The 17760-nt window shown below is 39.5% G+C and overlaps 1 protein-coding gene across 1 annotated transcript; it reads right to left on the bottom strand.

Annotated features, from left to right (window-relative positions):
• Positions 1 to 7826: 7826 nt before the first annotated feature.
• LOC310830474 (vomeronasal type-2 receptor 26-like) lies at positions 7827 to 13345 on the bottom strand (the record flags this gene model as incomplete). Its single annotated transcript, XM_083710252.1, has 5 exons — positions 7827 to 8737; positions 9610 to 9736; positions 10687 to 10914; positions 11167 to 12021; positions 13184 to 13345. 5 exons carry the CDS (start codon positions 13343 to 13345, stop codon positions 7827 to 7829), a joined length of 2283 nt encoding a protein of 760 aa, XP_083566378.1.
• Positions 13346 to 17760: the final 4415 nt, after the last annotated feature.

Here is a 17760-nt window from a genome sequence, read left to right as displayed (position 1 = left end):
CTGGATGAAACCATCTCCTTTGGCCCAGGAAGGTTGTATCATGTCTGTGAACGTTTGGAATCCTAATGGCTGATTTGAGTGAACTGTGAAAGATATGGTGCCATGGAATGCCTGTATATCCCATACCTTTTCTACAGAGTGTGATGCAAAATCCCAGTGGGAAGTTACAACCCAAACTTTTCCTAGAGGTGGCAATGCCAAGAAGGGTGCTAGAAACAACAACATTCTCAAAATCTGAAAGGATGGAGGTTCTCCATATACATACATTACATTGCATTTTCTCTCCATGAGAATTTCATAGTTTTTCTGCTGCTGTATAAGCAAGTCTATCATCTCATCCACATAATTCCATTTTGGTACTCTTATTATGAAGGCATAACAGTTGCCATTTTGGGAAAGAATTGGGACCATTGTTTGTAAAAACCTATCCCCTTTGTCATCATCTACAGCTAACAGTCCAACCCAAGTCCATTTGAAATGCTGAAATAGCCAGATAACTCCTATGTGTTGATGAGCCTCATTTGGGACCATCTGGTACAAAAATGGGTATAGCATTTTGTCATCCTGTAATGCTGAAAATGATCCATAAGTGAGCTGAAATAAAAAAAGTAAACATTTCTCATTTTAAATAAAAGAGAATATTGTATCTTAGAATTATGAGCCATTGAATCATTGAATCAAACTGGGGGGGGGGGGTAGCTAATGCCACAGAAGACAGAATCAGAATTCAAAATGACCTTAACAGATTGGAAAAACAGGGTGCAAGCTAACAAAATGAATTTCAATAGGGACAAATGTAAGGTTCTGCACTTAGGCAGGAAGAACCAGATGGGTGACACCTAGCTTATTAGCAGTACATGTGAAAAGAATCTAGGGGTCTTGGTGGACCACAACTTAAAATGAGTCAACAGTGTGATGCAGCAGCAAATAAAGCTAATGCTATTCTAGGCTGCATCAACAGAAGAATAGTGTCCACATCAAGGGAAGTACCGGTAATAGTACCACTCCATTCTGCCTTAGTCAGACCACACTTGAAATACTGTGTCCAATTCTGGGCAACAAAATTTAAGAAGAATGTTGACAAGCTCGAACATGTGCAGAGGAAGGCAACCAAGATGATCAAGGGTCTGGGAACTAAGCCTTATGAGGAGTGCTTGAAGGAGCTGGGTATGTTTAGTCTGGAAAAAAGGAAACTGAGAGGAGATATGATAGCCATCTTTAAATATCTGAAGGGCTGTCACATGGAGGGGGAAGCATTCTCCTGCTCTGGAGGGTAGAGCTCGAACCAATGCCTTCAAGTTGCAAGAAGGGAGATTCCGACCAAACATTAGGAAAAAACTTTCTGACAATAAGAGCTGTTCAGCAGTGGAACAGACTCCCACATAAGGTTGTGGACCCTTCTTACTTGGAGGTTTTTAAAACAGAGATTGGATGGCCACCTGTCATGGATGCTTTAGCTGAGATCCCTGCGTTGCAGGGGGTTGAAATAGATGATCCTTGGGGTCCATTACAACTATAAGATTCTACGATTCTTTGACAGCTTTCCCCAAACATCCTAAGCTCTACCAAAAGTTTCAAAGAGATGCTAAATAGCATTATGAACATAACAGTTCCCTGTGATCCATCACAATGCCAGACGTTGAAACACAAGGACTCAATGCATCAATGAATTCATATGTACTGGTGAAAATAAAACACAGGTGCATTATATTGGGGTAAATTCATTGTAAAAGTTTTGTTAGAGAAGAATTGCACTGGTTCAATTGCTCAATTGCACTTACAGTTAAGATGATTGTCCTAATTTTAAATGGAAATATAGTTTTCCCTTCTTTTTCTCTCCCCCCCTTTGCTGCTGACAATTCTACAGTTTAAATGATACAGGAATTAACTTTGTATAACACAGTTGTGCTACAATAGTTAGTGTTCAGATTTTATTCTTCCACATTTGCCTCTGTAATGATAATTTTTACTATGTGTCTTTAAAAAAAGGGGGGACCTTTTATTCTTGTCTTTCAGTGTGCTGTGAGTCCTCTGGAATGTTTTGTCATTTAACTGTTATAACACCTTAATGTCATTTATCAAAGGATTTGCTGAAATCATGATGGTGTGCCACAGTAGTGAATTTTCTGTACCACCTTATTTACCTGTGGAGTCTTGTGAATTGCTGAGATGATGGCCACATTGGCAGAGATTTCAGAGATGCATCCGCCAATGATGGTGATCAGCTTGTTCTGATTGTGACACTTGAAGTTGGGGACAAACCTCTGTTGTGTGGAATGCAGGCTGAGGGCAGCCTTATAGGTCATCTTTGCAGTGTAGTAACTATTGAGGATGCGAAACCCCAGCGAGGCATTTGACAAGATGTTGGGATTTTCATTGATCTCTTTGACAGCAAATGCTAAGGCCAGGATGTGCTGGTAGTTCTTGGTCACTGAACTGTAAAAAAGAGTTGCAGCTATTTAACAAAACATCAATAATGAAAGCAGATTTATAGTCTTCATCAACACACTTTCAAGAATGAGCTGTAACTTAATACTCAAGAAGGTGAAATATTGAAGTAAAAATTAAGATACCTGATTAGTTCTGTTCCTTCCTGCAAGGTGTCTGCCAGCAAGCAGTACAGGCAATTCCCAATTTACATGGGGGTTACATTCAAAGGGGACGCAGGTGGCGCTGTGGGTTAAAGCCTCAGCACCTAGGACTTGCCGTTCGAAAGGTCGGCGGTTCGAATCCCTGCGGCGGGGTGCGCTCCCGCTGCTCGGTCCCAGCGCCTGCCAACCTAGCAGTTCGAAAGCACCTCCGGGTGCAAGTAGATAAATAGGGACCGCTTACCAGCGGGAAGGTAAACGGCATTTCCGTGTGCGGCTCTGGCTCGCCAGAGAAGCAATGTCACGCTGGCCACGTGACCCGGAAGTGTCTCCGGACAGCGCTGGCCCCTGGCCTCTTAAGTGAGATGGGCGCACAACCCCAGAGTCTGTCAAGACTGGCCCGTACGGGCAGGGGTACCTTTACCTTTACCTTTTACATTCAAAGGCACTGTGTATTAAAGTGAGATTGTGTATATTTGAAACACCATTGAAAAAGCCTGCAAACAACTTGTGACTGCTAGCCTTCCAATGGACATGGGTTGTCAGTGAGCTACTAGACTAAATTCAATGTGTTCATATTATCATATGAAACCCTAAATAGCTTGAAACCCAAATACCTAAAAAGAGTTCCTTCAAACATCTCAGAGTCTATGGTGGCTTTGGTGGTGATGAAACTGAGTGCAACATATTTGGATGTGATCCTGACCAAGAGTTTTCCATGGTGGTTGCCCATCTGTGGAATGCCTTCCTCGTGAGGTCTATCTCTCTCTCCCCCATCACTGTCTTCCATCAACATGTGAAAAACATTCCTGTTTACCCAAGCATTTCATGACTTTAAAAAAAACTGATCCTGGAGATACTGAGGTCACTGGCTGAGAATGATTTTAATTGTTTTTAGAATATTTTAACAGTTTCTTTAAAGAATGTTTTAGAGCCTATTTTTAGTTCTAGTTTAGAGGACAGGACCTAGAAAAGAGTGAAACTCTTATTTCCAGTGATATTCTTATTATCTTATGCAATACAGTGAAGCAAGAAATATACAATGATATGGACCTTGTTGAAGCAACTGACAACAGTGCATTTTTATTATCTGTGATGCATAAATACAATAGAAGAACATCTGTCATAAACAGATGAAAACAGAGAAGATATTTCAAGTGAAAAGTACAAAAGGGAGCTTTACAGGCTTCAAAAAACTAACGTATATTTGAAAGCAATTCACTATATATACTATATATCTCAGACTAACTCGTGCATGGTACTTGGCAACAAATTCACAAATAACTTTTTTAAAAAATGTAGACCCCTATAATGTTGTGCCTGTGTGTTTTTGAATGGAAAAGTATGATAAATATTAACTATGTTTACAAATGGAGGTATTACATGCATACCCTTTTTAGAGTCAGGTTGTGGTTCCCTGACCAGCCTGCTTTACTTTTCAAATGAAAGTGTTAAAACAACAGGAAGAGTGAAACATGCTGTTATTTCTAAAATATAATAATATGAAATAAATGATTTTAAAAACAGATGATTGGAAGGGCATAAGAGAGTGCATCATTTGAGATTAAGAACGAGGAAACAAAATATGGAAAAAAGAGAAATGGGGCAGTAACTAAATAATAAATATAATATACAGTGTTGTTATCCTGCACAAACACTATAGAAATGGATTGTAGGCATACAACTGATTTTGCTGTTACTGTTGCTGGCTTCTGATCTGATTTCACTTTGATGTAAGCTCTTACTCATCAATCCCTTAATACTGAAGATGAATATGATGAAAGCAACCTCTGTACTTCACACAGTCACAGTTACGGTTATGGGGTTTTTAATAGTCTTTTGATTGATTTGTACATCTTACTGACTTTTTATAGCTATATTCTCAAAATCAATAAAGATATATTAAAAGAAAGAAAAAAACACACAGTAGTCATTCATTTCAATGGTGATGGTGGAGGAAAACATACTAGTGATTTCTGCCTAACAATTTAATATAGAAAGCATGACAAAAATGCAGGATTGCACAATTATGTGTTCTCTACTATTATTCTCTTAATATAGTACAGAAGCAAGAGAAAATAAATGCTGCCTTACACTGGTTCATCAATCAAGATCTGTGTTGGCAGTTCTGTGAAAGAGAGGTTATTGTAGAGGAAGAAGACCTGGGAAACAATTTCACCGATAACAAGTTCACCTAGCTGGTAAAATGCATGAGGTATAGGTAAGGGATCATCATAGATGCTGCAATTAATAGACTGTGCCTGGCATACAGTAGGGCACAGCAGTACAAGTAGCAAAAGCATCACCATCATGAGCTTGTGAGCATAACATTCCTTCCAAACATAGGTTCTCATGTTTCCATTTACAACATTGTATGTAGCTGTTATCTGTTTTGCTACAGCTTCCCTTGAATGATAGAAGGACTTCTTTGAGAATGTGTGAAGCAGCACCTTGTTCTCAGAACTAATAATGGTGCCTTGTCCATCAGTGTCCCTGATCAAGGTATTCTCTTTATCTACTCAGTTTATCCTCCAAGACTCACTGAGAAGTATGTTTATTTCTAAACCCTCATCTGTTCAGGTACATATACCAATAAGTTTGCTTTGGTCTGCAAAGGGGGAAAAAGTATACTCTTAAGGTTTTCCAATCCACTTATCCAAAGCAACATAAGATATTAAATAATATAAGCTATATTATGATGCAACAACATGTGTGTGGATGCCTACATATGCATATGTTTTTGTATCTAGCCAAGGAGGTTTGATTTTTCGCAGTAAGAAACTTTGAAGTGGAAAGTTAATTGGACAAGGATACTCATGGAATTTATTTATTTTTATTATTTTTTAAAAACTAGGGCTTAATCAGATGCTGAAAAAATATCCTAACATGTAAAGAGGAAATGAACACCCAAAGGAATGACAGAGTCCTGCCTATGTCTAATATACAACTTTGTTGATGGTTTCTCATGCCTCTCTTCATATGCAGGTTGGGCTCTGGATGTCTGCTGTGTCAGAGGATAGATACCAGTAATTCTGACAATGATAGGGATTATTATCATTTCCCTTGTGTCCTGCTGTCATTTCAAGTTGCCTTGTGCATTCTGAAACTGCTAGGAGTCCCACTGCCCTGAATATTACAATATTATTTTCTCCTTTGACATATGATAAACAGTTAGCGGTGCACAAAATAATGAAATTGTAGTACTGTAGAGTTGGAAGGGATCACAAGGGTCATCTAGTCCAACTGCCTGTAATGCAGGAATCTCTTGGTGAATTTTAGCACCAATCGTTATGTTTCCTGGACTAATAGCGGGACTAATATAAAATCATTTTTGTATGATATTGGTATGATTAAAAGCTTGCAGTCATGGGTAATTGGTTTTCTCTGAATGAGGAAAGTCAGGTAGAACCAAATTATTGTTGAATCATAGAATTGTAGAAGAGACTCCAAGGGTCCAAGCCCCTTCAAGGAAAGAATCACAGTTAAATTAACCCTCACAAATGGCTACCCAATTTCTGTTTAAAAAGCACCAATGAAGGAACGACCACCATTTTCCACAATAGTGGAACAAAGTATTAGACAGCTCTTACTGTCAGAAGGTTCTTTCTAATGTTGGGTTGAATTCTCCTTTCTTGTAATTCGAACCCAATGGTTCAGGTCCTGCCCTCTGGAGCAGCAGGAAACAAGTTTGCTCCATCGTCCACGAGACAGCCTTTCAGATATTTAAAGGTGGCTATCATATCCCCCTCTCAGTCTTCTGTTCTCTAGGCTAAGCATACCCAACTCCCATTGTTCCTCATAAGGTTTGGTTTTCAGACACTATCATATATATATTTTTTAAAAAATAAAAGTAATATTTATTAATATTAACAACAAAATATAACAATACGCCAAAACAAAAGAGAAACAATTCCAAATCTTACAGATTAAAACACGAAACAAAGAATGAAAGAAAAGAAAGAAAGAAAATGAAACAAAGAAAAAAGAAAAAAGAAATGAAACAAAGAAAAAGGACAAAGAAGAAAGAAGAAAGACAGACATATTCCCAACACTGTATTCATCGTTACATAACCAAAGTTGATAAAACAAAGACTTCCACCGACCTCACAACACTTCATTTCATTCTCATTATATCTTTCTGTATTTCCTTATTATCTCAATCCTAATTTATTTATGTATATTTTGTCAATATTCCTTTCCCTTTCTATTCATGAGGTCGACACTTTATCATCTTGGTTCCTGTCCTCTGCACACCTTTTAACTTGACAATATCCTTCTTAAAATGTGGTGCCCAGAACTGGACTCAGTACTGCAGATGGGGCCTGACCAAGTGATAGAGTGATGTTATTACACTGGACACTATATTTCTACTATTGAATTTTATAATGTTGACTCATGTTAAGCTTATGGTCTTGTAAGGCTGCTAGATTCTCATAAAGCAGCAGATTCATTTATGTTAATTTCAAGAGAGAAGGCGGAAAGTTGAAACACAGCACAATTAATTAATATTTTAGCAGTTTGACCCAGCGTAGAAGGCAAGTTGTTTCCAGATTCATCATCAATATTTCATAATGGGAAACTTCCCTCACTATAATAAGAATTAATTTATAATAGTAATTACTTTATATTTATATACAACTTCCAGCTTCCAAAGAACTCAAATCAATATAATACTATTTGTTTTCTATTTTTTTTCAATAAGTGACCATGGAGCTAGTGACCATTAATGACATGGCTATTCATTGTTGTTAGAATGTGTGTAATATAAAAAACAGAATGAGTGTACCTAGCATTGGAACCCTCATTACATTATATTATATTGCAGTACTTTTCCAATTCACTGTATGCATGTGGAAATGGACAGAAACTTCTTAAGAACATGATATCTGGTAAAAATATAAACCACTGCCAGAATGCTTACAGAAGCATCACTTTACAAATAGCCACAGGAAAATGAGAACAGGCAAAGCATTTTTTCAGCCACAGTTGGTAAATGCCACACATTGTGACTCAATTTCTCCTTAGGTATGGGGGTAGGAAGGAGTCAGTGGACCACTGTATACTGTGTTAGAGCAAAACCATGGTAGGAGGTATAATAGAGGAACCAAATGTCAGCACAACTTTATTCATAGGAATTCATAGGAATTTGAGAAAGAATTTGAGAAGGGATGCTTAGTTAAGATCCCTGAGATCCCTAGCATCGGCATTCATATATATATGAAGAATAAAGATACAGCCTTATATTCTATCACCTTTTCTTATTATTAGTTGCTCCTTGTTGTTCAGCTGAGGCCTCAGCAGAATAATGTAACATTTTGGGGAAAAGATGCAACCCAGTAATCCAGCACCAGAAGACAAGATGGAGAAGATCTCCACGGCCACCATGTATTTTCCTTTGGTGCTCAGGTAGGTTGGAACAAAGGATAACCACACACTGCAAAACACCAACATGCTGAAAGTGATAAATTTGGCTTCATTGAAACTATCAGGTAACTTCCTGGCTAAGAAAGCCACAATAAAGCTGACAATGGCCAGAATGCCCATATAGCTCAAAACACAATAAAACATAGAAGGTAAGCCCTCATTACATTCCACAATGATTTGCCCTTTCAGTGAGTGCATGTCTTTATCAGGAAATGGGGGAGATGTACTTAACCAAAGAGTACAAATTCCTGATTGAATGAGGGAGCAGGAAAGGACAATAGAATTTGCTAGTCCTTTCCCCACCCATTTCCTCATTCTAGATCCTGGTTTGGTTGCCATGAATGCCAGAACCACAGTGATAGTCTTTGCCAACACAGAGGAAAGGGCCACAGAGAAGACAATGCCAAAAGCTGTTTGTCGGAGAAGACAAGTCACCTTTCCAGGCTGTCCAATGAAGAGCAAAGCACAGAGGAAGCAAAGGAGAAGGGAGATGAGGAGGATGTAGGTGAGCGTTCGGTTGTTGGCTTTGACTATGGGAGTGTCCTTGTACTTCATAAAAATTCCAAGTACTAAACTTGTGATCAAACAGAAAGAAATCGCCAATATAGTTAAGATGATCCCTAAATCTTCTTTGTAACAGAGGTAGTTTACAACCTTGGGAGTGCATTGACTTTGGTCCTTGTTGGGATACTGTTCTTTTGGACATTTGACACAGGCATCCATGTCTGAGGGGGAAAAGGGAAAAGCTGCTTAGATTTTGTTAGTTCAAACTTGTAAAATGGGGTGGGGTGGGGAGAGAGAGCTGTAACTCAATGGTAGAGTATCTACTTTGTATGCAAAGGGACCCTGGAAAAGACTCCTGCTTGACATCCTGGAGAACCACTGCCAGTGAGCTTCCTGTCTTCATAGGCTCCAATCTGAAGTAATGTCATCCTATAACGTGAAAGTCTTTCCCTTTGTTTCCTTTCCTTTTATTTACAGTTATTTGACCAACTCTAAGAGAGACGACTGGCATAATCACATAGAACAAGCAATAATTCATTATTATTAGCTTTTGTGCTTCCAAAAGTGTTTGTGGTTTGTGCTGTGCTCTTGTTTTTACTGTCACAGGTGAATGATAGCCCCGGCAGGTGCAGGAAGGGCCACAAGAATGGACACTGAGACTGGTATTGGGTTGAATTAGGCCACAACTTTAATTGATGACAGGAAAGAGTAGGTTTGGCTAAGATTGTGCCAAAGATGGCTGGGCCCCTGGACCCACTATGGCCATGTAATGTAGCAAAGGCTGCCCACCCAGGGCCTCAGGTGAGCAGATATTCTGTCTTAGTCCTCATCTGTAATGTGGTTATAATAATAACCTATATTACACTGATATAGGAATACTATTCACATTTACCAGCATCCTCATCCTCATTATGATTTGGAGCAGATTTGTCCTATTGACTATCTGATGCTTTAATTTGATCTGATGCTTTAATTTTTTTAGGTGGATTCTGTTTTGAAATGCCATTGTGAAACCACTTCATATATATTCAAGGAATAATCATTCTCAAATAATTATGAACATTTCTTTATATCTTTACATTATATCATCTACCCTTCTCATGAGAGATCATCCCTTCTGGACACAGAGCACAATCATAGCAGCAAAATTTCTCTCCTTCTTTCTTTTTCCTGCTGTAGCCAGGATTGCAGTTTTCGTTGCACACAGACAAGGGCAGCACCTGCAAAGAATAATAAACACACTAGCCTCTTCAGTAATTCACCTCCATGTGATTAGAATAGCTTGGCAGGAGACTCCTACTCAACCGTTCACTTCTTACTACTCTCCATGTGCTGAGGGCTGAATGTTTTGGATCCCCACATGATTCAGAATCCTGATGTGTACCTGTAGTCAGCTCCCAGGATGTAGATGTAGAGGGTGATGAAGGGTCAATGTGGTCATGATTAATGGTTGGGATGAAAGGGCTTATCTCAGACCTGAAATTCTACTGCTGCATGTAGTTATCATTTAACATACATTTAAAATACTTTTAATCACACAATTTCTCCTAAAGAATCCTGGGGAGTTTGATTTGACACAGATCTACAATTCTCAGCACCCTTAGGTTGATATCATAGATCTTTTGCCCCATATGTTAGCCTATGATATATCTTTAATTTTGTCCTCTAATCCCTTTCTCAGCTCAGTTGCAGTCCCTCAACATTTCCCTCATCAGTTCAGTACATTTCTTATCCTGCCTGAGCCCTAACCATCAGGTTCAAGATAAAATGAGTTAGATGTATAGTCACAGTTTGTACTAACACACTGTTGTTTTTGCATATTCGTTTGACAGAAACTGGCCTCACTCTTTCAAAAATAAAAATAAAAAATGATTTCCATATATTTCCCCCCCTTTAGGCAAATTTATTATGACATAATTGTTGTTGTTTCGTCATTTAGTCATGTCCGACTCTTCGTGACCCCATGGACCAGAGCACGCCAGGCACTCCTGTCTTCCACTGCCTCCCGCAGTTTGGTCAAAATGACATTAATATAATATAATATAATATAATATAATATAATATAATAATTAATATAATATATTTTTACAAAGAAGGGAAGGAACTACATCTAGAAAGTTGAATAGGTTGAAATTGAATTTTTAAAATGTTTGAGCATCTGCAGTCTCACCTGATTAAAGCTATGATGCCACACAATTTGTTCATCATGAATAGATAGCTCTGTGCCCTGGGGAGCCTGAGGTTCCAGTCTTCCAATTTTTACTCTAACCACTGAGCCATTAGGGAACATTAGCCAGTTTGTAATATCAAAACCTGAAACTAGTTCTCCATTGTCATCAAAGTGCACAATGTCTCCAGCACTGTTGTTAAATGAGATCCTCTTTAGAAGTTGATGGACCTAGAGAAAAAGGGATTATAAACAAAGCTACAAAAACACACGCCATTGAAATCATTTCAAGGAGCTTCACAAAGGAAGTCCTATTCATTTTGGGGTTAATACATGTGGCGACTTAATATTTCTATTTGAATTTACAAAAAAGAAAAGATAACGTTGAACAGTTTGGGTGGAGTTGTTTTATGTAGATTTAAAATCCTCTTTCATTTTGCAGGAAAAGCTGGACTTCTTTTACAAGTGTTTATTTGCAATTACCTGCCATGGTTGCACATTCTGGAAAAAAAGTCTGTCTCTTTCTTCCAATCTTCTGTGTTTGGAATGGGATTTATATATAGCATGAAAAGTATGTGCCACAGCATAGACAGCATTGTAGACATTGTAGCTGTGGCCAGTCATCTTCATTTCAAACAGAATTCCAGAAAGGTTCTGTAGATTCTCCTCTCCAGTGCAGACTTTCTCCTTCTCTTCTCGTTTAGACACATTTAATGAACAGCTGAATGCCTGTTCCCAGAAGTTGTGAATAAAACCATCTCCTTTAAACCAGGAAGGTCTAACCATCTGAATGAACTTTTGGAATCCTTTGGGCTGATTTGAGTGAATTGTGAAGGAAATGGAACCATGAAAAGTTTGTATATCCCATATCTTTTGAACAGATAGTGATGCAAAATCCCACTGGGATGTAATAATCCACACTTTATTGATAGGAGGCATTGGCAAGAAGGGTGCTAGAAACAGCAATATTCTCAAAACTCGAAAGGATGGATATTCTCCATATATGAGCAATACATTGACATTTCTTTTGATGACAGTTACATAGCTTTCCCATTGCTTTATAAGCATAGCAATATACTCATCTACATAAGAGTATTTTGGTAGTCTTACAATGAAGGCATAACAGATACCATTCTGAGAAAGCATTGGCACTATTTTCTGTAAAAACTTGTCCCCTTTGTCATCATCCACAGCCATGAGCCCAATCCATGTCCATCTGAAATGCTGAAGTAACTTCACAACTCCTTTGTGCTGGTGAGCTTCATTTGGTACCATCTGGTACAGAAAAGGGAATAGTCTTTTGTCATCCTGTGTTGTCAAAAATGATCCATAAGTGAGCTGAAATAAAAAATTTTTTTTCCAAATCATACAGTCATAATGTGTGGGGTTCTTTAATGCCACCCTGTGTGATGCAAGAGCTATAGCCACTGTCTGAAGGCCTCCCTCTGCTAATTGATTTCATCAATTAACAAATTTTGCTATTAATAAATTTATCCCAATATTCTATTTCAGTCCTTTGTGGTACTATGAATATTTGAAGAATGCTATAATGTTCTCCATTAGTCTAATTTTCTGCAGACTTCATATAGAATTTTTTTTCTTGAAGTACTTATTCCTGAGAGCAATACCAACATTTCCTGCACTGCTTCCAGTTTGTTTACATCAATTTTATAGTTCAGAACCAAGACCCGGAAACAGTAAGCCACTCACCCCTATAGAAAAGACTTGTGAGATACTGTGTGTAGTGGGGTAAAATCACAGCTGAAAAAGCACCTGTTTTCTCCACCCTGCATTTGTCAGGGCAGATCCTTGAAATCCCACAGAGACCCCTCGAGACAGGCACAAATTCAAGGTACTTTCTATTAATTAGAAACTATGTTTCTGTTTACTGTACTTTAGTGCTGCTGGAGACTTTCTGCAGCTATATTGACACTGCCGACTCAAATTTAGCTTGAAATAAATTTTAACCTGGAGATCCCTTTCACATTTACTGCTGCCAAAGCAGGTACAATAAAAGGTAAAGGTAAAGGACCCCTGGACTTTTAAGTCAAGTCAAAGGCGACTATGGGATGCAGTGCTCATCTTGCTTTCAGGCTGAGGGAGCTGCCGTTTGTCCACAAACAGTTTTCCGGGTCATGTGGCCAGCATGACTAAACTGCTACTGGCGCACGGAGGACTGTGATGAGTGCCAGAGTGCACGGAAACACCATTTACCTTCTCGCTGCAGCAGTACCTATTTATCTACTTTCAAACTGCTAGGTTGGCAGGAGCTGGGACAGAGCAATGGGGCCTAATATTAATTTTTGGTCTGATCTGGGAGGACTCTTCTGAAGTTATTCAGTTAACTGTTATCCAAAAAGCATTGAATTCACCTGATTGTACTACCTTCTAGTTTGCATTCAATTAGCTTGCTAAGCAAAATATCACAGGGAATGTTTGGCTGAAATCAAGATGATGTGTAACAAATATGAAAGCTTTATGCCCCATGCACACAGCTGACCTGTGGAGTCTTGTGAATGGCTGAAATTATGGCCACATTGGTAGAAATTTCAGAGATGCATCCTCCAATAAGAGCTATCAGATTGCTCTTCTTGTGACAATTGAAGTTGGGGGCAAACCTATGTTGTGACGAAAGCAGGCTCAGAGTGGCCTTGTAGGTCATCTTTGTAGAGTAGTAGCTATTGAGGATGTGAAATCCCAGGGAAATGTTTGATAAAATGTTGGGATTCTCATTGATCTCTTTGACAGCAAATGCTAAGGCCAGGATGTGCTGAAAGTTCTTAGGCACAGATCTGTAATGATGGTGATAATAATAATAATAATAATAATAATAATAATAATAATAATAATAATAATAATAATAATAATTTATATATACCCTGCCATCCCCGGGCTGGGCTCAGGGCGGCTAACACCAAATATAAAATAAGACTTAGAGTAAAAAGAAAAACAACCATGAAACAACTATGACAATAACAAATATATTGTACTCATCTACATGCTTTCAAGTATCAGCTTAAAACCATAAGGTATTATAGTTTGAAGAAATGTAACTTGGTGAAATTAAGAAAGTAAGACACTGTATCTGAAATAGCAAGAACTAAAATTTTGCAATATTTTGGAAGAGTAAAAGTGCTTTGGAAACTGCTCCCTGCGGCTATTGGAGTAATTTCCTTGGCACAGAAACAATATCATCAAGATAAACTAAAAAGTAGCACTTTAATAATGCACTTTTATATTTAAAAGTATGAATAACAAATGGGGTCATGTTTGCAAATCCATTAGGAAGTCGCTTTTGATTGCATGTTTCCCCTCCAGAGCATTTTAAGTTGTAGAAACAAAGTCAGGTTTGTCCTTTTGTAAAATGGGAATAGGCTGGAAACAATTGGAGGAATGAAACATGGCGGCATTTCTAAAATATAATATGAAATCCAATATTGAAAGAGTCAGAAGATTGGAAGTGCAGGGAAGAGGGTATATATAGTGGCAAAGGATGAGAGGAAACAAAATGTGGAAAGAGCAGGAGTAACATAATATAACAAGAGCACATTCTACTATGTTGTTATTCTGCAGAAATCCTACAGAAATGTACACGATCTATTTATTTCTGTGGAGTGTCTGGTGGAACGGCTATTAGTGATTAATTACCAGGGACATAATACAGGGACATAATGCAGAAAGCAAAAATAAACAGTAGTCCAAATACTATGGGGATACCACTTTTTCACACAAAGTAAAAATAGTTACTTAATCACAAAACTGCATAATGGTGAATGTCACATGAACTTATTACTGAAGAAGAAAGAAATGTTTCCTTACATAGGTTCATCAATCAATACATGTATAGGCTGTTCCTCGAAAGACAGGCTATTATAGTGAAAGTAGACTTGAGAAACAATCTCACCGATGACAAGATCTCCTGGCTGGTGAAATTTATGAGGTATAGGGAGGGGATCGTCAAGTGTACTGCAGTTAATAGAATGTGTATTGCCTACAGTATGACACACCAGTACGAGCAGCAACACCACCACCTGTATAATCCCATTGACAAAGGATGCCCTCCAAATACAGATTTTCATGCTTCCACCTACAGCATTATATATGGCTTTTATCTGTTTTGCTACATAGTCACTTGAATGGCAGATGATTTTGTTGCTGTTAGAGAATCTCTGCATTAGTATCTTGGTCATTGACATAATGGCTCCTTTTTTTGTCAGTTTCCCTGATCAGAACATTCATTGATTTATACTCTAAGCATGAGTGAGAAGTATAAGCTTTTAGTACTCTTTTTCTATTTTCAATATCTTTGTTTTTATCTATTCAGCTGCAGGTATCAGTAGCTTTGTGGTACTATGCAAGAGTTACCTTCAGAATTCTCAAATTCTGTAAATCAGAATTGTTGTAAAAAATAGTTGATGATGGAGATACCTGATGAAGAGTGAACAAAACATTTGTCTAATAAGAGCATCAGGAGAAGGAATGAAGAATAGAGATACCCACAGTATACATATTTTTGTTTATAAAATAATGGTGGAGTCAGCTGGTGGAAACACGCTGAAACAACAATACAATAGAGCTCTGTCAATGCCTCGATCCAGTTCTGAACAACACAAGGCTCTAATATCTCTTTTCAAATTCATTGTTGATATCTGGATATATTTTGCATAAGACAATGCAAACCAATAATTTTGATAATGATAGGGAAGGAAATTGTTTTCCCAGTGTCCTGCTGGCTTCTGAAGTTACATCATGCATTAACAAAATGCTACAACTCCCTCCCTCAATAGTCTACATCCCCCCTCCGCCCTGTTTGCATGGTGGTCAATAGTTGGTGGGACTCAGTTGACAGGACCAGGCTCCCTGTGTCCAGAACTTGACTTTAGTTCACCCACAGTTCATTCACATTTCACATAACTTGAAGGATGGTTACATCTCTTTTAAGACACTGCGCCTAATTACTGAATGTCCCTTTCATTGTTATTGCTATTATTTTTTGTTATTATTAAAATATTTATGCAGTATTATTTATATGCTTTAAAAAATATTAGTATGGGGAACCCAAGTCTCAGGTCAAATGTAGCTTTCAGTTGTGGTTCGAGGACCCGATCCCCGCGTAGTGGAATGAAAACACAAGGACACGTGATATAAGGTTAATGGGCAAGAAAAGGCCACAACTTTATTGATTACAGCAAGTGAAAAGGCATTGGCTTAGGCATTGAATTACGTCAGCTGACTCCACCCCCTCAGAGAGGGGTGAGTCTAAAACAGGGGAGTTTATTCACCAGTAGGTGGAGCCTGTTGATGCTAATCCAACGATAAACTCTCCCCTGATGTCACCGAGGGTCGTGCCATGGCCTCCCGCCACGCAGGCATCGGACAGAATACACGACCGCCGGATTCCTTTGATGGAATACCCAAAATTGAAGGCGCAGGCGATGGCCACACCTAGCCCTTCGACACACTACAACACATTATTCCAATGCCTAACCACCACCCGAGCCCAAAAGGCTCGCCGCCAATACCCTCACAGCTGTAACCAATCCCTGATGCTGCTGCTGATGCTATTTAAGGAAATGTCATTCCCTTGGTCTGAAAGATGAACCCCATCATTCCAGTACAAGGCCTGATCGCCAATCCGGATATGGTCATGAGAAATGACTCGGCCATTCATAAAGCGCACCCAACGGGCTATTGCACGATTTAAGAGTTTCCTGGATTTTTCAATGGCCATACAGTTCTGCGCACCGTGCCAAACAACTCTCTTCAGGAAGGAGGACCAGAACACCGTTGTTCTGGGACACAAGGCAGCAATCTCATCCAAATCTCTTTTTATGTTCCACAACAAGTCTGTACTTCTTCTGTTAACAAGGTCATTTCCCCCTAATTGAAGGATAAGGATGTCGGGAGGGCCAAACATGGCGACTTTCTCCCTCAGCAATGGCACAAGCTCTTCCCAACGCATGCCTCGTCTCGAAAACCAGGAAACTCGCACTCCAGGTGGCAACCCAAGATTAGGGGTGAGGCCGCAGCTAGCCGACACGGGCCCAATGGACTATACTGTGGCCGCAAATCCAAACACTTTTTCTGAGAACGGCTGAGAATAAAGGAAAGAGAAAGACGGGTAAGTAGAGGTAATGCAGCGGAGCGTATACTAGCGAATGTAACCTTTATAAGCATCGGATTTCCACCGGCCCATTTCTTTAATCCTATCCACCGGCAAACACAAGCGCGCCGCTGTTGTGGTGGCGCCAATCCTGAATGAGTGTGCAACATAATCCTGGGAAGATAAACCACAGGCATCAATAGCTTTGCGGAGTACCCTTGTGAATAGTTGTCTCAACAAAGGTGACCCATCGTCGTGAACCAGGAGCGGGCCAGGACTGGGCAGTCTGAGGTAAAGGTACCATCTAGTGTCCTTGACCAGGCATGGGCCCTGCTGCGCTGAAGCTGTCACCTTAACTAGAACCCCCCTACCAGCCTGATCAGTTTTGGACTGGCGTATCCTGACCGTCAAAGTCGATTCAGACAACTGCACGTCCGGATGGATACACAAGAGGTTAAGAGGTTAATTGTAGAAAATGCTAGACGACGGGACGACAAATGCTAGACGACGGGACGACAAAAAGTGAGGCCGGAAGGCTGGTGCTGCAGCAATTTAGGCTGCTAAACACGCCCCCTCGCAGGCACCTGTTTGGGTGCCTGCCTGTGGATGTGGGCGCCAGCCAGGTGAGTGGGAGGGAGCTAATGCCCCCTGCTTGAGGCGGAGTCCCGCTCCTGACCACAACCACTCCCCTCTCTTGCAGGAGGAGACTCTTTCCAGATGCTCTCCTCAGACTTTAATGAATTTATCCAACCCTATGTACTTGTTCTTTATTTGTCCTTCTGTTACAATTGCACATTTGAAATTGTTTGGACCTTCTCTGACTTTGTGTTTACAGTCCTTATCCAAACTCTGTGAAGAAGTGATGTGAGTTGTGTTCTGTTTTAGACATGTCTGCATTTACTACAGGAGTGTGGGGCCTTCTTCAGCCAGATGGCCACACTCCCATCTGGGCAATCTTTTGGGAGCCAGAGGCA

The sequence above is a fragment of the Podarcis gaigeae genome (genome assembly GCF_964106915.1).
Source record: "Podarcis gaigeae genome assembly, chromosome: 13".
Taxonomy (NCBI): Eukaryota; Metazoa; Chordata; class Lepidosauria; order Squamata; family Lacertidae; genus Podarcis; species Podarcis gaigeae.
The sequence above is the reverse complement of the archived record's forward strand: the minus strand, read 5'-3'. Positions and strand labels throughout refer to the sequence as shown.